Source organism: Salvelinus sp. IW2-2015, linkage group LG5, assembly GCF_002910315.2.
Source record: "Salvelinus sp. IW2-2015 linkage group LG5, ASM291031v2, whole genome shotgun sequence".
Classification (NCBI taxonomy): domain Eukaryota; kingdom Metazoa; phylum Chordata; class Actinopteri; order Salmoniformes; family Salmonidae; genus Salvelinus; species Salvelinus sp. IW2-2015.
In genome coordinates this window covers 6,825,920-6,853,321 of record NC_036844.1, presented here as the reverse complement: position 1 = coordinate 6,853,321, position 27,402 = coordinate 6,825,920, and the positions used below count along the sequence as shown (strand labels likewise).

The 27,402-nt window shown below is 41.5% G+C and overlaps 1 protein-coding gene across 1 annotated transcript in view; it reads left to right on the top strand.

The window, feature by feature from the left end:
• The first annotated feature begins 3,439 nt into the window (after positions 1-3,439).
• Positions 3,440-27,402, top strand: part of LOC111963846 (collagen alpha-1(V) chain-like) — a 157,004-nt gene continuing 133,041 nt past the window's right edge. Inside the window, 1 exon segment of the mRNA XM_023987395.2 lies at positions 3,440-3,852. Within this exon segment, the coding sequence (XP_023843163.1) occupies positions 3,753-3,852 (100 nt within the window). The 5' untranslated portion in view covers positions 3,440-3,752.

Genomic DNA, 27,402 nt, shown 5'->3' with positions numbered 1-27,402 from the left:
GAAGTAAAAGTAAAAGTTGCTAACAATATAAATAGTAAAGTAAAGATTCACAAAACATTTACTGAAGTATTACTTTAAAGTATTTTTACTTAAGTACTTTACACTTCTTCTGAGACTACCTGAATCATCTAAACTGGAACAACCATCTCAGTAACTGACGCAATAAATCCAACAGACTGGATTAATTTAGAAAACGGTATGTTATTTATCTTTGTGTAGCATAAAATGTATCAACCAATCAATGTAAATGCAAAAACAGAGATATTAAAGTAAAAAACAATTCTGTAAATCTCCCTGCAATAGAGCATGATGGGAAATATTGTATATGGTTCTATGTAGAACCCTTCTTGCCTTCCAAATAATCGTTCTTGCCTTCCAAAGAATCGTCAAAGAACCCTTTCTTCCAAAAAGGGTTCTTCTGATCAAAACGGTTCTTGGTAGAACCCTATCCCTCTGAAAAGAAACCTTTTGGAACCCTTTTTTCGAAGAGTGTAGGATCCTGTGTGTGTGTGTGTGTGTGTGTGTGTGTGTGTGTGTGTGTGCGTGCGTGTGCTTTTGCTGCTGTGTTTGAATTCCCCCGTTCTGGCCTTTTGAGAATCTGTCATTAGAGGAGCCACAGCATCAGTTGAGTTCTGTGAGTCAGCCCCCATCACACCACTGTTTAGGAATGTTTTGACTCGTATGATGGGACAATTATAGGGTGACAGAAGATGATTAAACATCGGTACAGTAGAAGACAACCCAACTGTGTTTGTATGAGGCCATTTGGTGTCTTGAAGTTGGGAATTAGAAGCTTGAAAATGCAACCTGTTTCCCACCTCTCTTTAGMGATCATGAAGCAGTGCATATTGTAGCATTATATTGTCACGCTCAAATGTGAGATTCCCATCATCCACTGAATCAGTCGAGGTAAAGTATTCCCCTACCTGTAATATGAACAGTCAGCAGTCAGTTAGCTGATCCACCGGGCCCGGCTACAACTTACCCATACTGTACTAAATGTCTGATTGGCAGTCAGCTGACCATAAGAATGATGGACGGACCAGAGTACTCTGGCTCTCACATCCAGCCTGGGAACAGCCAAGTAGCCAGGGAGATGTGACTGGGTTGGTAGGCAACAGCCAAACAGGAGGGATGGGATGGGAACCAGATAGTGTTAGGAGGAGTCATCTGGGACCAGCCAGAGATCTGCACCTCAATCAAAGCTTCAAAGCAAGGGGAAATTCCCTATACTTTTTTGAGTGTGGGGGAGAGAGTGGGAGACAGGGGGGGAGGGGGAATAGAGAGAGAGAGACACAGAGAGACACAGAGAGACACAGAGAGAGAGACACAGAGAGAGATAATGAGATAGAGAATCTAACAAGTAGAATAAACCTCTTCAGAATGGCATGGCTCACAATTTTTAATTTTTTATTCTCGGTAATACCAATCACCCCACTGAAGACATTCTTTTAAAAAGTATACTCGGCCATAACAGACTTTATATGGGCAAATAAAAGTTTTGGAAGTTTTACATCTTCCAAAATCTGAGGGGGGTTTCAACCTTCCAGGCTTGGAATTGTATCAACTCGCCACCCGGGGCTTTTACTTGCGACATAATAGTTAAATGCACTAAAGAGGAACAATGTGTACATATTTAAGATACGCATGCTCATCCCAGAATCTTTTCACGTGTCTATTTTCAAAGGATAAATCTAAGAACAGTACCTGCTTCATAGTTAAGAACACTATACCAATGTGGAAGAAAAACAAACAAATTCTACAAGAACTAATATCATTCCCGAAAAACACCCTATGGAACAATCCTTGTATAGCTTTTCAGAATTCACAAAAATTGGTTCACATTGAAAACTAAAGGCATAGAAACGTTAATGACTTGGTCATTTAAAGTAAACTAAAAGTAATACATTTACTTCAATGACAGAATTAAAAAGCAATTTTGGATTGGCCAACATACAGTAGATATGTTCATATATATGCTACTTAAAAGCTTCATTTCACAAAGGTCCATTTGAAATCTTTTGGACACCAGAATAATCTGGAGGGAATCCTATTTGAGTCAGAAAAGATTGTGCAAATCTTTTCTGACTACTCCCCCTGCCCCTTAGCAACCCAGATCCACACCCCTTAGCCCTCCCTACCCCTGGTCCCGCACAGTAGCACTCCGGCCTCAGTCCAGACCGCCTGGATCCTCTCAGCCATTTTCACCACCCCATTCCCCACATGGATTACAATGAGATTGCAATGCTTATCCTCCATGTTGTGTGTTTAATCTAAAAAAAAAACACATCTGTGAGCATCTTTTAGAGGCCGTTTCATGGGAGACCGCCCCCCTACTGGACCAGCCATATGACACCTTCTGCAAAAAGGCCACCACATTCCAGGCATTCTCTGAAAGTGTACACACACAACACATCTCACTTGAAGAGTTGTCACCTGGATGTACACTGATTTGGAAGATATGATGCAAATGTGAAAATGACACTTTGGTTGTTGAGAGATTTTTCCACATTTGTTCGAATTCAAGTAGTGTGATTTGCCAAAATGAAAGCCAATGAAATTCATACAAGTAACAATGAAAAATGATACCTTCTCTTCTTCCTAAATTATTATCAGGACAAACTTTTTGGGGGGGAAATCAGTCAACACTCAAAATACAACTATGTCAATGAATGCTACATCACATTATTACATGTTAACTATATTTTGTAGATGATTGTACAGTAATAGTAAGAGAGTAGTGTTATTGTAAAACGTGTTACCGAATTTAGATGTTATTGTGTTCTAAATATATGAGTCCCATTCCACGAGCATGGCTGAAGATCTATGCCAGTGTCAATGGATCAGCACCTCACCGACCCTGCGCGCTCCAGTTGTCATGCGTGTCAGAGAGACAGCTGGGGCAGGTGCATATCAGTCTTATAATTTACAGCTCATTTTGGAGGATACCTGCAAACCCGTATGTATTTGCAGTAGCCTAGGTCTGCTGTTCGATACAGTTTATAACTTCACAGTGTGTCCAAAAGCCAAATTCTCTTTGTTATAATTCAAATTATTAGAATGGCTTCAAATTAGCTGTAACGGGAAAAATAAATAATATATCCTATTGAATATGAAAACAACATTGATCTGTTCTTGTCCAAAACGTTTTTGTATCTCCCGCTTTAACGCCCCTTCTCAAAATTGGCAGATTTTGTTGGGAAGGGAATCTATGTTTACAATGTTAGGTCTACCCCTGAGTCCAGATTGTAGCCACGGTTTGAAGCAGAAAGTTCAGCGCACGGAGAGAGGGCGTAAAACCTTCACAAAACGTTCCTCTATTCCACAGCCAATGGCAAGGCCCGATCTATAAATATAGCCTTCTGATTTGCTTTCCTGTCCTGTTCCTAGCCTGACTGACAGCCTGCAGGAAATATTTTTTCCCTCCGTCTTTAGTTCCAAGGGCTCCAGTGAGATTGAGAGGGGGCAACACTTCTGATCAGAGGCTCAACAGCGCAGGGTAGTTTCTTCAGAGGAGCGAAGAGGAGTGGAGAGGAAGAGTGCGCGAGAGAGGGTTCCCCATCCTTCACAGAAACTGGAGGAATCCACACTCTAACACTAATGGCTGCTTGAGAAAATAATAATTTCCCCCCTCTCTCTTTCTCTGGGACCTTTGGCTACTAGTTCTCTCCTAATCAGAAATTGTCACAAGTATTATTTTCAGTTGCTCTTGAAAAATTAATCCGCCTTTGCCGTGGACGTCACTGGCGACCATGGATACCCATATAAGATGGAAAGTAAAACGGAGGATAAAGGACGCGCAAATCACTTTAGCAATAATTCTACTTTTTGTCACATCGCAAGCCAGTTCAGGTAAGATCACTTTCGAACACCGCAGCCTGAATTTTTGCAGGGTATTGCTTCTTAGCACTTTTTGTCCCGTCGTCTGTTTTAGACAGTGAAATGTTCTCATGTGCAACAAGTGCCTATCATACCCGTGTGTCCCGGTTGTACGCCTCTCTAAAAAAAAAACGTGCTTTAGTTGTCTGGTTTCTGGAATGTGGTCCACATTATTGGTGTCATAAACTGAAATGACCGGGGGCCCGGTGAAGGATTTGAAATGGCACTGGTGCTTGTTCGCATACTTTGTCCTGCATAGTTCTCTCCAGTTTGTTGTCAAAGTTGATCGATTTGTTAAGACCCGATGCATAGAGGACTTGCAGCGCCAACGAGAACTTATTTTCCATGAACTTGTGCCAAAAGTTTTCTCTCTCATCYATTCAGATGAATTTCGCTGCCTCCAGCGATGGATTTGTTCACTCTGAAAGATGGGGTCCCCCTGCGACATCTATAGCGCTACTTCTGAGGCACATAGTTTTTTGCATACATTATTAGTGTCTTTAAAACTTTATTGTGTTGGGCGCCCATAGGCTACACGTTGCCATGGGGATTGTAGGCCTACTTTATAGATATATAGAGTATACCTTTTATTCCCTGCCTAGTGTTGAGTTGATCAACCTGGGAAACAATGCTCTGTATTACTTTGTATGGCATGATATCATCTTTCTTTTTTAGGCCTACTTAATTGCATTTTATGTAGTATAACTGCAAAAAAACATTATGCAGCTTTTGTGGATATGATATCAGAAAGATAGCAATTGCCTTCGTTTTCATATATGGCAACGTTTTGGCTTAAGTTGGTGTTTTAAACTTGATGACAAGCACATCCAACACTGTCCTCCAGATTCCCACATGAAACAGTAAGTCAAAGGGGTATTTCTTTAATGAGAAACAGAATGGAGCTCAGCTCTCACGAGAGGGCGTGCCCGTCCRTCGTCTGAAGTAGCAGGGCGGAGCCTACACTTGGCATCTCATTTGGGGCATGGATGCGCGTGGACTTTTTCTGACGCACCTCATAACCTCTATAAACAGTGCAATGTCTCTGTGAAATCTTCAAGGTTATTAAAAAAAATAAGAATATCCCATAAATATTTGTCTGGCAATCCTCCAGCATTCCAGCTGTCTGTTTTATGTGCCCTGTGATGACAAAACAAGGTTATTTATGATCACCTGTAACCTAAACTTTAAAAAAAATAGTGTGCCCGTGGACCTATATTGTTATGCAATCATGCTGTTTTACCCTACTTTTCAACACCCTTATTAGAATGTCAAATCCCTTTTGGAAATGAGTTGAATGAGTTAGGACTGAATGGGTTGCATGACAGCCTCATTGGTTTCGGTTTTTGGGTTCGTCAATGGTTATTTGGACATTTGCTTATCAGGATTAGGCAAAGGCGGTACTTAAACCACTTCACCTTGAGTGATTTGTAGGGGGGGGGGGCTCTGGCTGAGAGTTTTCGTTATGCRAGGGTGGAGACTTCTTTTTTTGCCGGACCTCTCAATTTCTAACAGGGACGAATACAGAAGTTAATCACGCAGCTGACCAAATTACGCAAGATTTTACTTCTGGGCTAACAGAGATTASATGTAGCTAGGTGAAGGAGGGGGGTTCGAGCCATGGACAGGAGATATGGGGCGGGGGTATGAGTCAGGCCAAGGCCCAGTGGCCTGGCCTACATATATTCTTAGCTCACTGGACTGCCTGGCATGGTAGGTGGCCTCAGCCTGAATGGTGCTACAGTGGAKCTCTCAGTCAGTCAACCAGCTGGGTCAACCAGCCAGCCAGTCAGTCAGCCAGCCAAAAGGTTGTTAGATAAACAAATAGCCTGGTCTGATCTCTCCACATACCTCAAAGGACAAGGCAGAAAAAAAACACATCTGAGCTGAAGATGTGGAGAGCTGGAGTGGATTATATTAAATTCCCTATTTGACTGGAATTGGATAACCTAATTTGATTTCCAGTCAACCTAAGTTGCATGGACGTGCACAGACATGTCAGAGTGGTGTGCTAATGATGGAAACAAATTCATATTCATATGAATGCAGACTGATTGTTGATGATTCCCTTTTGGGTTACACAAGGGGTTGGCCATGAACTTTTTCCCTGTAAAAGAAATGGCCAGGTCAATCTCTCGAAAAATAGGTCTTCTGTTTCCAAATCAACCTGGTAAATGAATGGTAAAAAAAAATCCAAGGGCTGTGGTCTTGTCATTGGTTATATGTGATTGGCCGAACCATACCCAGTTCCTAGCAATTATTTATGTATACACTAAATGACTGACAGGAGGCGCTGTTCTGAAGCTACCACACCTCCATCATTCTAGAAACCATTTAGGAAACTCTATACATGCATTTACTAATGTCTACATTTGTTTTTGCCAAGTTTATTCTATTCCAGACACCTTAATGCATACCTTTAAATTATATTATGTAAGCTAAACATACAAATAAATAMAAATATATAMATTTTTTCCCTTAAAGTATAGTTTTTAGAAAGTACTCATTTTACTGTCCCCACTACAACAATAAATACTTAAATACATGTAATTTTGTCCTTGAAACATTTAAATGAAATACTTTAGAATTCCATTCATTCCAATGGAGTACTGCTTTTCTGAGGAGTGCCAATATGGCCTCTCAATGGCCAAAACATAGCATCAACATTACAGGGTTCATATACATCATTAGTTCCGAGTCATGTCAGAATAGCTCCAGATGACATGGAGAGTTGGACTGGAGTTTTACTAGGATTATAGGGCGTTGGACAGAACTCACTATGAAGCTGCTGGCTGCTGGCTTTAATCAACTCTTAAAGATCAACAGAAGAAAACAACCAGAGTTAAAAGATTGCCTGTGATGCTGCAACACTTCCTGAAACCAGTACACATGCAAGTATGAGTGCAAGTATGAGTGAAAGTATGAGTGCAAGTATGAGTGAAGTTTTTATAACTCGGTATTGGCTAGCAAGAGCCTTATTTCATTGCTCTTGTTGCCAATGTCAACCTAAKYATTTTTTTTATAGAAAAATGTAACCATCAATCATGAAAATATATATTTTACAGGGAATAAGCAGAATACATATTCTAGCTAGATTATCAAGAATAACTTTTAAACTGAAACATACATAGTGTGTAACAGCTGTTGAATTCCACCAGGTTACCTGATTAACAGGTTACAGTGCAAAAAAAATACCCCTGTATCAAGATCAGACAGGTCTTGACTAGGGTTGCACATTTTGGGGAATATTCAGAGGTGGAAACTTTCCGTGGGAATAAACCAGAATATATGGGAATTAACGGGAATAAATAGGAATTAATGGAAATATATGAAAATGAATACAATTTAAATGTAGATGTTTTTTGCATTGGATATATTTGCCATATCATAAAGASACAGAAACATACAGTGCCTGGCAAAAGTATTCACCCCCTTGGTGTTTTTCCTATTTTGTTGCATTACAACCTGTAATTTAAATTGATTTTTAWTTGGATTTCATGTAATGGACATACACAAAATAGTTCAAATTGGTGAAGTGAAATGAAAAAAAATCTAAAAAATCCAAAACTGAAAAGTGGTGCTTACATATGTATTCACCCCATTTGCTATGAAGYCCCTAAATTAGATCTGGTGCAACCAATTACCTTCAGAAGTCACATAGTTAGTTAAATATAGTCCACCTGTGTGCAATCTAAGTGTCACATGATCTGTCACATGATCTCAGTATATATGCACCTATTCTGAAAGGCCCCAGAGTCTGCAACACCACTAAGCAAGGGTCACCACCAAGCAATCAGCACCATGAAGACCAAGGAGCTCTCCATACAGGCCAGGGACAAAGTTGTGGAGAAGTACAGATCAGGGTTGGGTTATAAAAAAATATACCCGAAACTTTGAACATCCCACAGAGCACCATTAAATCCATTATAAAAAAATGGAAAGAATATGGCACCACAACAAACCTGCCAAGAGAGGGCCGCCCACCAAAACTCATGGACCAGGCAAGGAGGGCATTAATCAAAGAAGCAACAAAGAGACCAAATATAACCTGAAGGAGCTGCAAAGCTCCACRGCGGAGATTGGAGTATATGTCCATAGGACCACTTTAAGCCATACACTCCACAGAGCTGGGCTTTACTTAAGAGTTGCCTAAAAAAAATAAGTAAACATGTTTGGTGTTCGCCAAAAGGCATGTGGGAGACTCCACAAACATATGGAAGAAAGTACTCTGGTCAGATGAGACTAAAATTGAGCTTTTTGACCACCAAGGAAAACACTGTGTCTGGCGCAAACYCAACACCTCTCATCACCCCGAGAGCACCATCCTGATGCTGCCACCACCATGCTGTGGGGATATTTTTCATTGGCAGGGACTAGGAAACTAGTCAGAATTGAAGGAATGATGGATGGTGCTAAATACAGGGAAATTCTTGAGAGAAACCTGTTTCAGTCTTCCAGGGATTTTATACTGGGACGGAGATTCACCTTCCAGCAGGACAATGACCCTAAGTATACTGCTAAAGCAACACTCGAGTGGTTTAAGGGGAAACATTTAAATGGAATGGCCTAGTCAAAGCCCAGACCTCAATCCAATTGATAATCTGTGGTATGACTTAAAGATTGCTGTACACCAGCAGAACCCATCCAACTTGAAGGAGCTGTAGCAGTTTTGCCTTGAAGATGGGCAAAAGTCCCAGTGGCTAGATGTGCCTAAAGAGACATACCCCAAGAGACTTGCAGCTGTAATTGCTGCAAAAGGTGGCTGAACAAAGTATTGACTTTGGGGGGTGAATAGTTATGCACACTTAAGTTTTCWATTTTTTTGTCTTATTTCTTGTTTGTTTCACAATAAAAAATATTTTGCATCTTCAAAGTGGTAGGCATGTTGTGTAAATCAAATGATACAAACCCCCMCAAAATCTATTTTTATTCCAGGTTGTAAGACAACAAAATCCACCAGGTGGCTGATGAGATATGTTGGCACAACTGCCATATTGCCTTTCCATCCCAAAGCCATGGCTTGGAAGTGTACTTCGCCAGACTGCCAAGAACCTTGCCCTCATCCAGGCCAAGTTGGCGAGACACGGTAGTGATGACACCATAGGCCTTGTTGATCTCTGCACCAGACAGGATGCTCTTGCCAGCATACTTGGGGTMCGCTGCGGCRTGTATGKGCTTCAGGCAGAAGTCTTCACGCTTTTTGATGTATTTCAGAACTGCAGTTTTCTCTGCTTGAAGCAACAGTGAAGTGGGCAGGGCAGTACGGATTTCTTCTCTTACATCTGCAAGCAGAGTCTGAACATCAGACAGGATGGCATTGTCTCCCTCAATCTGTGCAATGGCTACTGCTATAGGTTTCAGGAGTTTTAGGCTGCTTACCACTCTCTCCCAAARTACATAATCCAGGAGGATCCTCTTGATGAGGTTGTCCATATCGGCAGATTGTGATATGGCCATTTCTTGGAGAGACTCCATCCCCTCCAGGAGACTGTCAAACATGTTGACAACACCACCCTAACGGGTGTTGCTGGGCATCTTCAATGTGGTGCTCTTATTCTTCTCACTTTGTTTGGTGAGGTAGATTGCTAATATAACTTGATGACMCTTCACATACCTAACCATTTCCTTGGCTCTCTTGTAGAGTGTATCCATTGTTTTCAGTGCCATGATGTCYTTGAGAAGCAGATTCAATGCATGAGCAGCACACCCAATGGTTGTGATGTGAGGGTAGGACCAAGCAGCCTTCATTTTCACCCTATTGTCTATCACCAGTGCAAATACCTTCTGTGATCCAAGGTCATTGATGACTGCCTTCAGCTCATCTGCAATGTAGRGACCGGTGTGTCTGTTGTCCCATGTGTCTGTGCTCTTTTAGAATACTGGTTGAGGGGTGGAGATGATGTAGTTAACTATTCCTTGCCCACGAACATTTGACYACCCATCAGAGATGATTGCAATACAGTCTGCTTTCTCTATGATTTGCTTTGACCGTCACTTGAACTCTGTTGAACTTTGCATCCAGCAAATTAGTAGATAAAACATGTCTGGTTGGAGGGGTGTATGCTGGGCGAAGAACATTCAGAAATCTCTTCTAATACACGCTGCCTGTGAGCATCAGAGGTGAACCAGTTGCATACACAGCTCGAGCAAGACCTTCATCAGCATTTCTCTGACTACGTTCCTCCACTGAGTCAAAAAACGTCTGATTCCAGGAAGACCATGAGCTGTTGCTATCGATAAGGTGTCTGATTCATAATTTTCACCTCRAATAGAAGTAGAGGGACTTTTGTCAGAGRTTGCTTGTTGTGAGCACTGAGGGAACTTTATGCACTTGGCCAGATGATTCTGCATCTTTGTTGCATTCTTCACATCTGATTTGGCACGGTATTTGCAAATGTACACAGCTTTTCCTTCTACATTGGCTGCAGTGAAATGTCTCCACACATCAGATAGTGCCCGTGGCGTTTCCCTGTAAAGATTTGTAAAAAATGTGTAAAAAAACAACACATACAATTCCATCTACAGATAAATAGTTMAGCAGTTAGATTAAACAACTCCTTTGTAAGATAAATGTTTTAAAATGAAACATGTATGGAAACAGGTGAATTAACACTCCTCAGTTAGCAGGCTCAAGCAAGTGAAAACCCACATGGTAGCAAAAACTAACTAGCAGAAATTGTTAACAAGTTAGAAATKATTTAAACACACTTTGCTGTAGGCTACTATTTACTAGTAAACAAAAAATMATGTATGTCAAGTAAAATATATTCAGCCCACCCAGTATTGTAATCAAAACTTACCAGAAAGCATGTAGTCCTTAGCTCAGACAGTGTAGTAGTGTGGGCTCAATAGCATCTCATTAGTGTGCAAGATCTTGAGAATCAGCTGTACATGTGATGGAAGAGTGCATTGCACATGCRATGGAAGAATGCACTGTGCATGCAGAGGGTTGCAATTCCATTGAATTGGGGATAGTAATTTACTGGAAAGTTTCCGACCCTTTGCAACCCTAGACTTGACAGACATTCCAACACATCTCCATGCACTCTAAAAAATGAATAGATCCACTGCATCAGATCAGAMGACTGGAGGTGTGGTTTAGTAGGGTGTGGTGTTCAAATAGTTATTTTTGGCCACTGGTGAGGGTAAATGTCATTCTGGTTAATCTGTTCTGTTGTATTGTCAACCATGTTATGGTTGACCACTGATACTTTTGTAGCTTCAATAAGTCTTAAGCAAGAGTTTGAGTTCCCAAAATTGGGATAGTTACCGCTTTATAGTATTTAAATTATAATGTTGTACATTTGTTCYTAACTGACTTGCCTAGTTGCCTAGCCTAAATAAAGGTTACACACACACACACACCACACTGACCAAAAAGTTATTTTGTTGGCATTTACTTATGTCCCCATTACCAGTAAAACATAATCAAACCCCATTTATTTCACTTTCTTGCTGTGCTGTTTCGTTGTTCAGTTGTTTCATTCTCAATCAGGACCTGAATATGACTGCGCGTCACATAATAATTTAACGCGTTCATAATTTTTTAACGTAGTTATTAGACATTGATTAAACTATCACTCGAATTTCATATGTCACAATGATTCATCGGTACGTATGCTATGATAYTGGTAAAGTAAAACATGCCAAAAAAATCTAGCTAGCTCATGGATGCAAACAATGTTCTTCCCCAAAAACATAGCAAAACGACGAAATCTATGTGTCATCATCTAAAATAACCCTAATTTATAAGACAGTTCTTATTTGATTAATGGTGGTCGAACCCATCTATGTGAAGCTAGACACAATAAGGATTAGCCACAATAGTGGACTTTGCGTTTAGCTTTCAAAACAAAAGTGTGGCATAATTCTACTATTTGTATTCATTTGCATCACTGTCAATTACATACYTTTATTTTGAAGGCAAACTCCAAATTCCACTATTGTGCCTAATCCTTATTGTGGCTGCTTATAACGTTAGCTTTGGGCAACAGGGTTAAGTAGCTGGCTAGCTATTTATTTTCATGAGCTGAAGTTCAATTTCAATAGGCGAACAACAAGTGGCAACCTAGCTAATACTTACAAGGATTCATAAATCATTGCTAAGAATAATGAAAATGACTGCAGTTTGTACTGGTCATTTTTTTCAGGCATGTTGTATTGGTGCTAGCTTGGTACCAAGCTAAACTAACTACCCCAGAAGTTACGGTCGAACAAATTATGCTTTATTACCAACACGGCATTGTAAACACATCGTTTGTGGCCCGTGTTTGCTTGTTTACAGACTTTTTTTGTACAGCTTTGACAGTGCTACAGTATCTTTTTTGACACGAAAAGACCCAAACGGCGTTCCATAGTATGTATGTCATGAAGCTAAAAGCAGTGACTAATAGCAGTTAACTAGCTAGCAACAACCCTAAATTCCTGCTACACACAAACTAGCTAGCTACCTTTAAAATATTTTTATTCATCCCTGCTAGTAAGTTGATGTTAGCTAACGTTAGCTACATCTGGAGCTAGCCAAAAGTTAGCTGGCGAGTTAGCTAGCTCTCTTCATTCAGCTCGATARCAAATAATTGAAATGTACAGCAAACATTAGATGTTCAGACATTAGACCTACTGTACACTCTTAGAAAAAAGGGTTCCAAAAGGGTTTTATTTGCGGAGGGATAGGCTTCTAAAAATAAACRTTTTGATCTGAAGAACCCTTTTTAGAAGACAAGGGTTCTTTGTAAGGCAAAGGGTTCAACCTAGAACCTTTAACACCCTAATAACAATTTTTAGATGGCAAGTAGGATTCTTTGGATGGTAAGAAGAGTTCTACATTGAACCATATATAATATTTCCCAGCCTGCTGTATTCACGGGGCGATTTTCAGAATTGTTTGTTTTACTGTGGTATCTGTGTTTTTGCATGTACATTGATTGGTCGATTCGTTTTATGCTACAGAAAGATAAATAACATACCGTTTTCTAAACGAATCCAATCTGTTGGATTCATTGCACCCGTTACTGACGTGATTGTTCCAGTTTAGATGATCGAGGTAGTCTCAGTATTTCCTACTTTGGCTGTCATTCTGAATGCAGGTTGCGGGTGATCAACATTTCCGCTTGTTGGATAAGCCTAACTCTGTCTGGATTACTTGGAGTGATTACTGTAAACTGTCAGATGTAGTGTGTCAGGATGTATCCAAGGACCTGGATTCATTGCGTTAAACAGTGTATCAGAATCTGACATAAAATCKGACACATTTCTAGCGGATACTTTCGAAACCCCACTATTCAGGTCCGGGAACGTTTGATGTCAAGATGAAATGACACTGTAAGACACACTTTGATATAGATCATTTTAGGCGGTGTTAGGGTACATTAGAAAATGGTCAGCTTTGATTTACAACTTGTGAGAGCTGTGTCGTATCAGAGCAGACACACTTTATAGTTAGCTGGTAACTCAAACTAATGAGTCCAGGTTCTCCAGGGGGTTCAGCAGTAAAGAACACATTATCATGACCTAAACCAGATAACCCCTCTATATTCCCAGGGAAGGGCTGACTGCTGACCTGGGAGCACACCCATCTCTTTCAGACACATCCATCCAGACAACCTTTGGTTCTGATCAGGCTTACTAGTCATCACCTACTGTAGACCGGTCCCAGATCTGTTTGCACTGTCTTGCCAACTCATGAGCACCTGAGTTGGTAAGACCGCACAAACAGATCTGGGATCAAGCTTGACTTCACCTACACAGTGGAACTACTGCATCATCGTCTATCTCTAGACCAGAGGATTCTAGATGTCTATCTGTGATTGCTCACTACACATGCAACATCGTCTACATGGCAGAGTCTAGGCCTATCGGTTTACCACGTGGTTGATTTTTATGTTTTCAACACAGTGTAACAAATTTGAAGCAATGTGTTGAGTAATATCATTCCAATAATCAACACAACTTTGGAGTAGACCCAAGAAGGCACCATTCTCCACTGAAATTATATAAATGAAACCTTTTTTTATTTCAGTTGTGATATGAAACACTTTTTATGATTAGGCATACTGTACAAATTAACACGTTAACGCTCACACATGATAATACTCTTTACTGATAATAATGTAAAGATTTTATCTGGAAATAATTGACATATAATTAATAAGGGGTGTGTTGTTTCTTGTGGCTATTGGTTTGTACCATTTACTGGTTTTGGCCTTCCTTTTGTTGAGAAATATTTGCAGTAAATACCCATATGTCTTGTTTTCCTTTTCCCTTTCCAAATTGGATCCTGTATATTTTTTTTACACAAGCCTCAGGTCAATACAATCCAGTTTTAATTGTGTGGTGGTTTAATACACCATTTAATTGTCCTAGAACACTTAGCAAACAGAAAGTCCCAGGCCCAAACCTCATCAAAGATGCTGACAATGACAAGGAGAGAACAAAACAGAACCGTTCTCACACTATCAAGACCTACGTTTTCTATAATGGTAGTCATTTGATCTGCACAAGGATCAGATATATAATGACACGCATGTATTTCTACTAACGTTAATCCCACGTGTCATCAGAGGTAGAGATTGACCTCAGTTCAGTGTTTATAGAGTTGATTTATGACCCGGTTATCTTCTCTTGGCATAAATGAGAGTACAGAGAGAAAGTCTGGTAACAACTCGAGACCAATAGGACACGGGTGTCCTGGGTAGAGCTGGGTAATATGGACAAAATCCATATTGCGATGATTTGCCTCAATTGATGCGATAAGGATAAATAGAACAGTACATTTTATAACATTAATGTGCACCATATTTTAAAATKATCTTTTAAACTACTGTTACTAGRTTGATGGTTKTAGCCATCAATTGTCCAATTAACAATKACCCATATTAGCAAASCTATTTAATTTCAAACTGTACCTTTCTCTAGTACAGGCTACTTATCGTAATAAACAATAACTGCAGAATGCCYGCGTTAAGTGATTGGCATGGTCGGTGTCGATAATGTTCTGTTTTATCATCCCAGTTCTAGCCCTGRGTGTGGTGGGTGGGGTCAGTTAAAGTTTGAGGATCGTGACCTTCAGGTGACCAGCGCTGCCAGATTTACAGTTTCAGAGCCTGAGGAAAGGAATGTCTGCTTTAGGATCGACCAGTCGTTGAACTTCTACTACTATTCCTAGTTTTACTTAACTGGGGTGAGTTTTAGAAAAACACAGAAATCATCTTTAGCCGTAAGATCATCGTTCAACCATTGCCTGCCTAGTGCTAAATAGGATTTTTGTGCTTTTGTGCACTGGCTGCTTAGGACATGAGGGACACATACTGTAAATAAAGAGAAAGAGGTGCATTTTGGGTACTTTGTTCGAACTTGCATGACATGATTAACAGGCACAAAAAAGTCTGGAATGTTTTGCTTTGGAACACCATGCCCATTCTCCATTCTGGCTTTGATGACATTTTCAAGAACTAAAAACAAAGATGGTAGAATGTGATTTAAAGGCCCAGTTTTTGATTTTCATGTGTTTGATATATACAGTATTTCCACACTATGTGGTTGGAATAATACTGTGAAATTGTGAAAATAATGATCATGCCCTTTTAGTGTAAGAGCTGTTTGAAACGACTGCCTGAAATTTCAGCCTGTTTTGGTGGGATGGAGTTTTGGTTAATTAGTTAATTGACCAATAAGAAAGAGAGCTCAAACCTCTCTACCAATAACAGCTAGTTTTCAGTTTCCCCCTTCCCACTCAGACCACTCCCAGACAGTCCTAGGAAAATTCTTGCTTGAGAAATGGCTCTTTGCTAAGAAGCTTTTTTTGTATATTTTTGACCAGTAAGGTACTTAATTGCTTGCTACACAGAAATAATTTGATTTTGAGATAAAAACGGCTGCATTGGGCATTTAGTGGTTGAAACACGGGTGATAAATAGCTGACTTACTGACTCTATCTAGCTGACTCTGTCTGTATCTAGATCTTGATTTAACCTAACCTAATAGAACTTTCATTCCTTGAGCTCTATGAGGTCATTTTTATTTGGCTCTCTTGGGGAAATTGTATTAGCTGTATTAGCCATCTGGCTGCCTTTGAGGCCATGTCTTTGCTTCYAAATGGTCAGTTTATGTGGATGCTAAAGTCACCCAGCAGAATCAATGGAACCTTTTCACAAAGCTTCACACACATTTCAGTGTTTTGGTCTCTTTTTCTAATGGTTTGTTATAATTAATTATGTAAAGGTTGTTGTCTGCGTCAATAGGAATCATTCCCATAAGTCTGGAACTGTCAAACTGCTTTATTCATAAAAAATACTGCAATAACATTCCTTGAATACCTGGGCAAAAATGAAAACGTGGGTGGATTGGGGCCAAAGCCACACACTACTCGATATGTAAATGTTGACTATACTGCTTGTTGTTTTCGGTCTGAAAGGGACTATGGGTAATGGAGTCTTTGTTATCTTATGATTCATGGAGTTTCTCCAATATTTAACGTTTTTATCCATTTGTTCTTCATTAAAAAGTAAAGGGAGAATACTTGTTGTTTCACTGTGTGCTCGTTCAGCATCTGGATCTGATAAGCTCCATTTTGCCGTCTGCTGAACCTAAAGAAAAGGGGGACAAATACGTTCCAGAAGTTTTTATCCCACTGCTGGTGGAACAAGGCACTATGCAATAAAATACTGTTGAATTTTTCTCAAGAAACGCACACCATTTGTACCTCACTGGTTTTAAGCATTTCGCTGGAAATATACCTGCATCACATTAGGTGAGAGGCTTTGGAAACGGTGTGAATTTCATAGCAGCGAGGTTCGGAGCAAAGCAAAGCAGCCTGGGTCATTAAAAGGTGATTTTTTTTWAATGTAAAGGTTGACTTTACTATGGGGTTCAAAGGTCAGATACAGCTGGGCTGCATCTGTTTTCTGTCCTCCCGCCCTCCATCCTCTCGGGTTCCACTCGGTTCCTCTCGACCTTCAGTTGGAACGGTTCCTCTACAAAAGGAAGTTTCCATGATAGATTTCTATCGCATTCCCCCTGATGCCATGCGTGTGTGTTATATGAAAGGAGAGGTCAAGGCTGTTACTAATTGATGCAGTATGTTCACGAGCAAGCCTTTCTAATGGCCATGGCCTCCCAACCTGGTGTTGCAACGGGAAAATCCGGGACTGTTCTGTTTTGACTGCAATATTTTGAGACCAAGACACAGACTCCAGACTGATGGCACTTGAGCATTGCAATCAAGTAATAAAAACACAGCCATGAAACCCAAAATGGAGGAAATTCCTTTCAATCCCCAAATCCAACCCCCATCATTATTAGCCACTGTTTGTCCCTTCTGAGCAAACGCAGACACAAGCTTTTCAATGACTATATTCTTGTCCCCTGATATGGGAAATCGTTTGGGGCCTGCAGTTCTACTGAATCAGATAAGTAGTGGTTGTGTGGAGTGAAAGGCCTGTGTGTGTGTGTGTCTATCGCCGTGGTGCAGGGGAAAGAATCTGAGTTAGCTGGACTGTAAGCAGTGACCCTGCAATCTCATGAGCCACTTCAGACTGTCGGTGCAGCCATTAGGGTGTGGAGCTGAACAGACTGGCTGGTTGAGCGGTTCATGTTTTAGTTTACGACCCCTAGTGTAACAATCTTAGGCGTAGTGGGTGCAGGAGGCAGAAAGTTCTGAATAGCGCTTAAAACAGCACCGGGCAAAATAGTATATACAACGAAACTGAGCGTCATAAAACAAATGCCCAAAACAGGAAACAAACCAAGATTGCACTACCMCACATACAAAGTGGGAATAAACAAGCCCGCACGAAGAGCAGGCGGGCCTWYCGACWTAAATAGCCGAACTAAAAGTCTAAACGAGAAACAGGTGAAACAAATCAGACCAAACCAACAGACAAGGGAAAAAGGGATCGGTGGCAGCTAGTAGGCCGGTGACGACGACCGCCGAGCGCCACCCGAACAGGAAGGGGAGCCACCTTCGGTAGGAGTCGTGACACCAACCAGCTCCATCCAACACCTGATCAACAGCAAAGACTGACACATTCTTCTTTCTCCTCACTCACACGCCACTTGGCTTTTTATATGTGTGAAGATGATGGAATGAGATGGGTGATAAAATACTATTCCTGGTCAGAAGTTTGACCCTCTGTCTGTCAGATTGAAGGATATCCTTTGTATGACACTCATGTCGTGAAGATTTCAGTGCCGTGTTAGTGACTGTTGGGGACAGTGAAACACTGTTCTCTCAAGAGTACATAGACTGCCCCAAAAAGACCATGGGACATCTTATTGGCCCTCTTCCCACGATGCATCCGGATGGGCCAGAGTTGTTGAGCCAGGACAGGGATTGGACAGGAGACTATGGTTGGGCTTGGTCATGATCCTCTATTGAAAAAGCTCAAAAATAGGCTATTATTTTGATTTCATAGAGAAAAGTAGAGTTGCTTTCATATATATTTTGTCTCGGATAATTAAGTCAAGACGCTGTTGGTTTAAGTTGACAACCCAAAGCCCCAATAATGGCTTTTCTAAAGACGTTCTACCTTGCTAGTGTAGGGCTTACAATGTCATGACAGTATGTTCCTGCAGTTGGTAGAGTAGTGTCATGGACTATGCCAGTTTTCACTCAACGCCACCTTCATACACTGTAAGAACAGAAGTGTTATACCATTTAGCTATTGTCCAGCCCAAATAATTGGGTATTAAGCTCAGCTCTCCAGGATAGCAACACTGTTCTCCATTAGGGGTTATTATAATGATTGAGCATGGAAAGCAATGCAATGAGTCATCCTTTCCAGCCCTAGTCCCCCATGCCCAGTCAGCCCTAGCCTCAGTCCTAGCCACAGTCTGGGCATCAGAACTACTGACTGAAGTGTTTTAGGGGGTAATAGCATGATTCCCTTCACTGGTAGCTAGCTCCACTCCAGGAACCTCTGGAGCAGTGGGGTTCTGTGCCGTTTAACATTAGGGAGGCCCGTTTTTTTTTTAGAAGCACTGCCTTCCAACTGGGCACAGACATCAGTTCAACGTCTAGTTTTATTTACGTTTGGTTGAGTTCTCAAATAACGTGAATTCAACGTGAAGTCGACGGAAAACGTCACCATGTCATTGGTTTTGGTTAAACGTTTTCCACGTTGATTCACCGTCATCACATACATTTCTTTCAGTTGAAATTGACCACTTGGTTATTTCTACTACAGCATATTGGATGACTGTCATTCATATTCCATTCACCCAGCTCAATGTAACATCGATAGGTTTAGGCTACTACATGATACTCAAATGTGCTCTATGCCCTACAACCTAGCCTACAAATGAACGTTTTATTAACTTAGGTGCATAGGTCGAGAGACAAATTGGAGGAATCAAGGTGACAGACAGTGAAACGTTCAATACCATCTTGCACTCTTGCCTGCATTTAGTTGATCTGGGGTGTAATCATTAGTCCAAACAGTTGCAAAACGACAATTTCTATTGGACAAATTCAGGTAGGTCCATCCCCATTTTGTTCCGTTTGTTTCCGTAATTATATATATTTTTGCAACAGAATCGGCTGAATGAATACACCCCTGATCAGCCGCATACACATTTCACATTCATAGCAGTCACAGAGGCCAACAGCGACATCACTTTGCTTATATAATTCCTTTTCGCATCTACGCGCTCTCCTCCTCTCACGTTTTCCCTTCTCTTGTTGACTTCAGTGCAGAACACAACAGCCGTCTGTGACCACGCGAAAAAACGTATCCAAGCCAAATCTTCATACCATAACCGCTAACTGCTACACAGCCTACATGTTGTCACCATATTAGCTACTAAAACTAACGCATTAGTAAACCCACAATCTAATCCATGTGTACAATCACACAGTGCAGTGTGCAGCAAGCAGTTTAGCAGTTAGACAGGTGGGCTCTGGTGGCAATACACTACACACAAAAAAATGTGGGTTTCTCAAGGATTCTTTGGGAAGGGGGATTGTTCTATGTGGAACCATAATGACTCAAAGAACCCTTTGAGATCTTCAATGGTTATTTAGAGTTCACAAAAGTGTTCTTTGCTCTTTTAGTAATAATTCAAATGTAGGGGAGGCGGCTCATTCGAATATTTTGGGCATAGTTTGCGCACAGCTCTATTTGTGCAACCGTGAGTGAGAGTGTCATTCCAGTTTATCTAATATGTTGTGTTATCCAATGGCTTATTGCATATGATTATAGCCAGTGACAGTGTCTTGTGAAAGACTCCTGTATGGCCTTGTGTTACTTGACAATGGTTGATTAAGTCAGCCAGTGGTTCTCAATTCTCTCCTCTGGGACCCCTAGCTGTTCCCCAACCAGCTCAGATGATTCAACTCGTCAGTTAACATAATAATAACGATGGTATTTTGACAATATAATGTCTGACCAGACTAATAAGCCCTGTATGGTTCTTCAAAAGGATTCACATAGAACCATTTGAAATTGAGGAAGGTTCTTAATAGAACCGTTCTCCATAAATGTTCTTTAAAGAATCATAGAAAATGGGTCTATATAGCCCCAAAAAGGGTTGTAACCATAGCGGAACCATTTTTTGGTGCTATTCAGAACCTTATTTAATGGTGCGTTATAGAACCTTAAAAAAAGATTCTTTATAGCACCAAAAAGGGTTCCACTATGGCTAAAAGCCAAAGAACCCCTATCTGGTACTATTTAGAAAACATGTTTTTAGTGTGTAGCTGTAGCTTATGCTTTCAGTACTAGATTCCTTCTCTGATCCTTTGATTGGATCTACAACATGTCAATTCATGCTGCAAGACCTCTGATAGGTTGGAGGACGTCCTCCGGAAGTCATCATAATTACTGTCTAAGTATATGGAAGGGGGTAAGGACCATTACCCTCCTAGGTTTTGTATTGAAATCAATGTATCCAGCACAGAGGAAGATGGAAAATAGCTGTCCTCTGGCTACACCATTGTGCTACCCTAGAAGGTGCTGTTGAGGCCACTGTAGACCTTTATTGCAAAACAGTGTTTAAATCAGTTATTTGGTGACGTAAATATATTTAGTATAGTTTTATCTAAACATTTTTAGTTATTTTAAATTCACTGAGGTAGGATGGTCCTCTTATTCCTCCTCTGAGGAGCCTCCACTGCTCTGGAGCCATTCTATTTTTGCTTTATTAGGTCATCAAATGTGCTGGGGGGTTGGGTGATGGTGTTTGGAAAGACTATATGAAAGAGAGACAGAGAGACAGACATAAAGAAACAGCCTCTGCTCACTTTGCATCGCTTAGACCCAGGGCAGGGCATCGGCCACACATTTACCTTGCTAACAGAGCCTTTATAGATGGAACAAAATGAGGTTGAACAATACAGAACGTGTGAATCTCACATCACTGGAGAAGTCAGTCGATTAGCGCCTGTAAAACTGAACTCGTTTTAGAAGAAAGTGTGTTCTGTAAACGATGGTTGATTCCATCCCAGTTGCTGTAAAAAGTCCTGCTAGCGAAGAATGACTGATATGCCGGCCGAGGTAGTTCTCAGGCACAGAGCACAGAGCACAGATGAATTACGGCGGACATAGAGTGACCTCAGTTAACACGGACGTCAGTTGTGCTGAGCTATGAGAAGGCTGTGCTGCTGTGTTATTATGGCGGGCCCTCCTCCTCTCCTTGTCCTCCTCTCCTTGTCCTCGGCTCTGCTGCAGAGCCACAGGCCACGGCCACACTCACTTCAGTAATTACTATCGCATAGAGTTGTGGTTGGTGGATGGAAGACATTCTCTTTGCTTTTATTCTCTCTTTCTTTCATCCCCTCTGAAAGTGAAATAAAAGGACTTGTATTTATTATGCATCCCCGTTAGCCAAGGCAGCAGCTACTCCTTCCTGGGGTCCAGCAAAATGAAGGCAGTTATACATAAAAACATTGCAATAGATTTTTACAACAGATTTCACAACATATTAAGTGTGTGACCTCAGGCCCCTACTCTACTACCACATATCTACAACACAAAATCCATGTGTACGTGTGTGTATAGTGGGTATGTTATCGTGTGTTTGTATGCATGTGTCGGTGCCCATGTTTGTGTTGCTTGACAGAGTTAGAATGACACTCATTTCCTTTTACCTTCTCTGCTCTCGCTCTTGTTACCTCTCTCTATCCCACTCTCGTTTGTCTTTCACATAAACGTTCTCTAGTTCTATCAGTAATTCTCTCTATCTCACTCTCGCTCTCTCTTTCTCTCTCTCTTTAAGAGAAAGTGAGGTGAAAGAGGAGTTAGTGTGTTCCTTCTTCACCTGGCAGGTGGGCTCTATGTCTCCTCCCTTAATGTCAGCCGGTAGTGTCAGGCCAGGGCAGGACAACCAATCCCCCCACCCGCTCAAAACTGGGACAGGAAATGGCTGCCATGGAGACATTGGAAGCGAGTTCCAAAGCTTTTTCACAGGTGGTTTTGAGTAGATCTCCTGGCAAGTTCGGTCTGTGTACAAGTCTGACGGGTGTTTGACTGGTCATTGGAGCCCACAGTATGAATAAAATGGCGCCAAAGGGAATGGCGGACGTTTTACGGGCTCCTGACCAATTGTGCTGTTTTGTGTATTTTTTTGCCCTGATTTTCACTTTTTTTGTACATCATTTTCCCGCCATCATTTCCTATCAGAACAGCTATCACTAACCCCAATTTGGACGAGGACTTCTACTTCAATGAGTCGGAGGCGAAAGACATATTGATTTTGGCCCTAATCCCCGACACTCGAAGAAGAAGATGACGGTGCTAATCATTTCGGTGATTGCCTAAATTCAAAACACCTGGTCTTCCAGGTCGGTTAAATGAAAAACACGAAGCACCCGCGGAGCTCCAGGACCAGGGTATCCCTGTCGTATGGTTGAGTACTCCTGCTCCCTGAGTTGAGTACCCCTGCTGTAGACCATACTATTTACCAAGAGAGTTTATCTGTATTTTTCATAGCTGTATATTTACCACCACAAACTGATGCTGACACTAAGATCGCACTCAACGAGCTGTATAGGGCCATAAGCAAACAAGAAAATGCTCATCCAGGGGCGGCGCTCCTAGCGGCCGGTGACTTTAATGAAGGAAAACTGAAATCCGTTTTACCTCATTTCTACCAGCATGTCACCTGTACAACTAGAGGGATAAATACTCTAGATTACCTTTACTCCACACACAGAGACACATACAGAGATCTACCCCTCCGTCCTCTGTTTGGCAAATTGGGACCATAACTATCCTACTGATTCCTGCTTACAAGCAAAAAACCAAACAGGAAGTACCAGTGACGCGCTCAATACGGACGTGATCCAATGAAGTGGATGCTAAACTACGGGACTGTTTCGCTAACACAGACTGGAATTTTTTCCGGGATTCATCCAATGGCATTGAGGAGTTTACCACATCAGTGACTGACTTCAATAATAAGTGCATCGATGACGTTGTCCCCACAGTGACCATACGTACATATCCCAACCAAAAGCCATGGATTACAGGCAACATCCGCACTGAGCTAAAGACTAGAGCTGCCGCTTTCAAGGAGCACGACACTAAACTGGACGCTTATAAGACGCCCTCCGATGAACCATCAAACAGGCAAAGTTTCAATACAGGACTAAGATAGATGTTCGTCGGTTGTGGCAGGGTTTGCAAACTTCCACAGATTACAAAGGGAACCCAGCCAAGAGCTGCCCAGTGACTCGAGCCTACCAGACGATCTAAATGCCTTCTATGCTCGCTTCGAGGCAAGCAACACTGAAGCATGCGTGAGAGCACCAGCTGTTCCCGGACAACTGTATGATCACGCTCTCCGTATCCAATGTGAGTAAGAACTTTAAAGAGGTTAACATTCATAAGGCCGTGGGGCCCGGTGGAATAGCAGGACGTGTACTCAGAGCATGCGCTGACCAGCTGGCAAGAGTCTTCACTGACATTTTCAACTTCTCTCTGTCTCAGTCTGTAATACCTACAGTTGAAGTCGGAAGTTTACATACAAATACAATTAAACTTTTTTTTTATACAATTCCTGACATTTAATCATAGTAAACATTCCCTGTCTTAGGTCAGTTTGGATCACCACTTTATTTTAAGAATGTGAAATGTCAGAATAATAGTACAGAAAATGGTTAATTTCAGATGTTATTTCTTTCGTCACATTCCCAGTGGGTCCTCCTGACAGAGCTGGTGTAACTGAGTCAGGTTTGTAGGCCTTCTTGTTCGCACACGCTTTTTCAGTTCTGCCCACAAATTTTCTATGGGATTGAGGTCAGGGCTTTGTGATGGCCACTCCAATACCTTGACTTTGTTGTCCTTAAGTCATTTTGCCACAACTTTTGAAGTATGCTTTGGGTCATTGTCCATTTGGAAGACCCATTTGCGACCAAGTTTTAACTTCCTGACTGATGTCTTGAGATGTTGCTTCAATATATCCACATAATTTTCCTACCTCATGATGCCATCTATTTTGTGAAGTGCACCTGTCCCGTGTTACTGTGGTTATAGATACTTTTGTGCATGTTTCCTCCAGCATCTTCACAAGGGCCTTTGCTGTTGTTCTGGGATTAATTTTCACTTTTTGCACCAAAGTACATTCATCTCTAGGAGACAGAACACGTCTCCTTCCTGTGCGGTATGACGGCTGCGGGGTCCCATGGTGTTTATACTTGCGTACTATTGTTTGTACAGATGAACGTGGTACCTTCAGGCGTTTGGAAAATGCTCCCAAGGATGAACCAGACTTGTGGAGGTCTACATTTTTTTTCTGAGGTCTTTTCTGATTTCTTTTCATTTTCTCATGATGTCAAGCAAAGAGGCACTGAATTTGAAGGTAGGCCTTGAAATACATCCACAGGTACACCTCCAATTGACTCAAATGATGTCAATTAGCCTATCAGAAGCTTCTAAAGCCATGACATAACTTTCTGGAATTTTCCAAGCTGTTTAAAGGCACAGTCAACTTAGTGTATGTAAACCTCTGACCCACTTTAATTGTGATACAGTGAATTATAAGTGAAATAATCTGTCTGTAAACAATTGTTGGAAAAATTACTTGTCATGCACAAAGTAGATGTCCTAACCGACTTGCCAAAACTATAGTTTGTTAACAAGACATTTGTGGATTGGTTGAAAAACGAGATTTAATGACTCCAACCTAAGTGTATGTAAACTTCCGACTTCAACTGTACATGTTTCAAGCAAACCACCATAGTATCTGTGCCTAAGAATGCGAAGGTAACCTGTCTAAATGACTACTGCCTCATAGCACTCACATCTGTAGCCATGTAATGCTTTGAAAGGCTGGTCTTTGCTCACATCAACACCATCATCCCAGAAACCGTTGAGCCACTCCAATTTGCATACCGCCCCAACTGATCCACAGATGACACAATTTCTATTGCACTCCACACTGGCCTTTCCCACCTGGACAAAAGGAAGACCTACGTGAGAATGCTTTTCATTGACTACAGCTCAGCATTCAACACCACAGTGCCCTCTAAGCTACGAACCCTAGGACTGAACACCTCCCACTGCAACTGCAACTAGATCCTGGACTTTCTGACCGGCCGCCCTCAGGTAGTGAGTGTAGGCAACACATCCACCACGGCCCCTCAGGGGTGTGTGCTCAGTCCCCTCCTGTATTTCCTGAGTTTTTCCAATTTTTTCCTAGTTTTTCCTAATCTCCTAGATTTAGCACAGACACTTCAAAACCTTGTTTCTTATGATTTATTTGCCACTTATGAATGTGTTATTCAATGCATTTCCATGGGCTTTGGTAGTAAAGGCCAAAATCAAAAGTTTATAAAATCATTTTTGTTATATATATTTTTTATACGTAAAGGGGTCCTAAAATTCAAATTTAAATGGCTAAATGATCCATAGTATAATCCTAAGCACCCCCTCCCAAACGTCTACAACTCTGGCAAATGGCAAATGTCCTCTCTGCTGCCAAGATAATATTTTTTACTTATTCTTTGGTTTGTGTATTTTTTCCTGTGAAATGTATTTTTTCAATACATTTTGTAATCTTTAGATATAGTTTTCCACATTTCTAAGGCACTGGCTTGAAATGTAATTTCATGAGTAGTTTTGTTATCATTTTGTGTGTCATGTTGAATATTGATTCATGACTTTGGATAAGTAGGCCACAAAGCCTGTTAGAAAGTATGTATCATTGGCTCAGTGACAGTGTTTTCTGTCAAAACTTTCTGGGTCCTTGAGTTCCCTGATGATGACATGGAATTGTAGTTTGTGTCTGTGAATAAAGGGAGGCATTCTACTTTCTACTCGTTCCCGCATTTGAAAGGAAACAGCTCAGGTTCGATTCATCATTTCCTCAAGAAAAGTCAAAGCAATTCACATAATTGTTTCAAAGTGGGTCACTATAGCAACAGCCAGACTGTTGAGATCTAGAAGTCCGATAGCCATTGGAAAGTACTGTCTGTTCTGCTGTGTGACTTTATGTGTGTATATGTTATCTCTTTTGTTAGTTTTACCCTGTTAGGATTATTGCACTTTACCTTTTTTTTTCTGCTGGGTGTTCGTCTTGTTCATGTCTGTCCAAATTGATGGTGGGAGAGAAGGTTTGTTCTGGAATTCGAGCGCTGTCTTATTTTGTTGTTAGTCACCCAGCAGTCAGCCCTCAGCCCTCAGAAGGAGATCAGCAGCGAGAGAGACAGAGGAGGCACGGGGGCCCAAGGGGCGGTGAGAGATGGAAAGAGAGAGAGAGACAGAGTAAGTGAAAGAGAGACAGAAAGAGAGGGAGAGATAAGAGGGACTGAGAGAGACTGCGAGAGTGGTAGACAACGAGAGAAACAGAGAGAGAAAAGGCAGAGCGAGATTCGAGAGGTAGAGGGAAGAGGGAGAGAGCATGGAGCAATAATAGTGAGGAGAGAAAGAAAAGAAAAGACAAGGGAATGACGAGTAAGGCCAGACGTCCTAAGAGGGAGCTACAGAATAGCTACAGAAGGTGATGGAGAGAGCGAGACAGAAAGAGAGAATGCCTGTGCCTCTCAAGAGTGCCATTGCTTTGCAGCCAGTCTCACTGTAAACTGAGAGTTAAAGACTGAGCAGCGAGGCTGAGTCAGTTTTTCCATCTTAGTCTGCTACTGAGGGCGGGAAGGAGGGGAGGGGGGAGCCCGGCAGACACTGATTTATCTCTCTCTGGTCTGAGACTCTGAGCCGCTCAGCGCTTGCTGTGGAGACGATGAAATAAACCATCTGGTATTCCCTCTGCTAAAGCAATAAGGTCAAGGCTAAAGCCCCAGCGGAGTAGACCGAGAAGCACAGACAAGCGTTCGCTTGCTCACACGCACGCACACACACACACACACGCGCGCGCTCACGCACGTGGTGAACGAGACACACACGCACACACACGCTCACACACACTCCTCTAGCTGGACCTACTCCTGGCTTCGTGTCATTGTGTCTACCTGTGTGCATTTCGAAGTGAACAAACAGCTGTTTTGTGCACTGCAGCTATAGACACATATTTATCATTGTGGTGTCCTGATATTTGTGTTTATACGTTTGTGTTGTAAGTATGGGTGCTACAGGAATA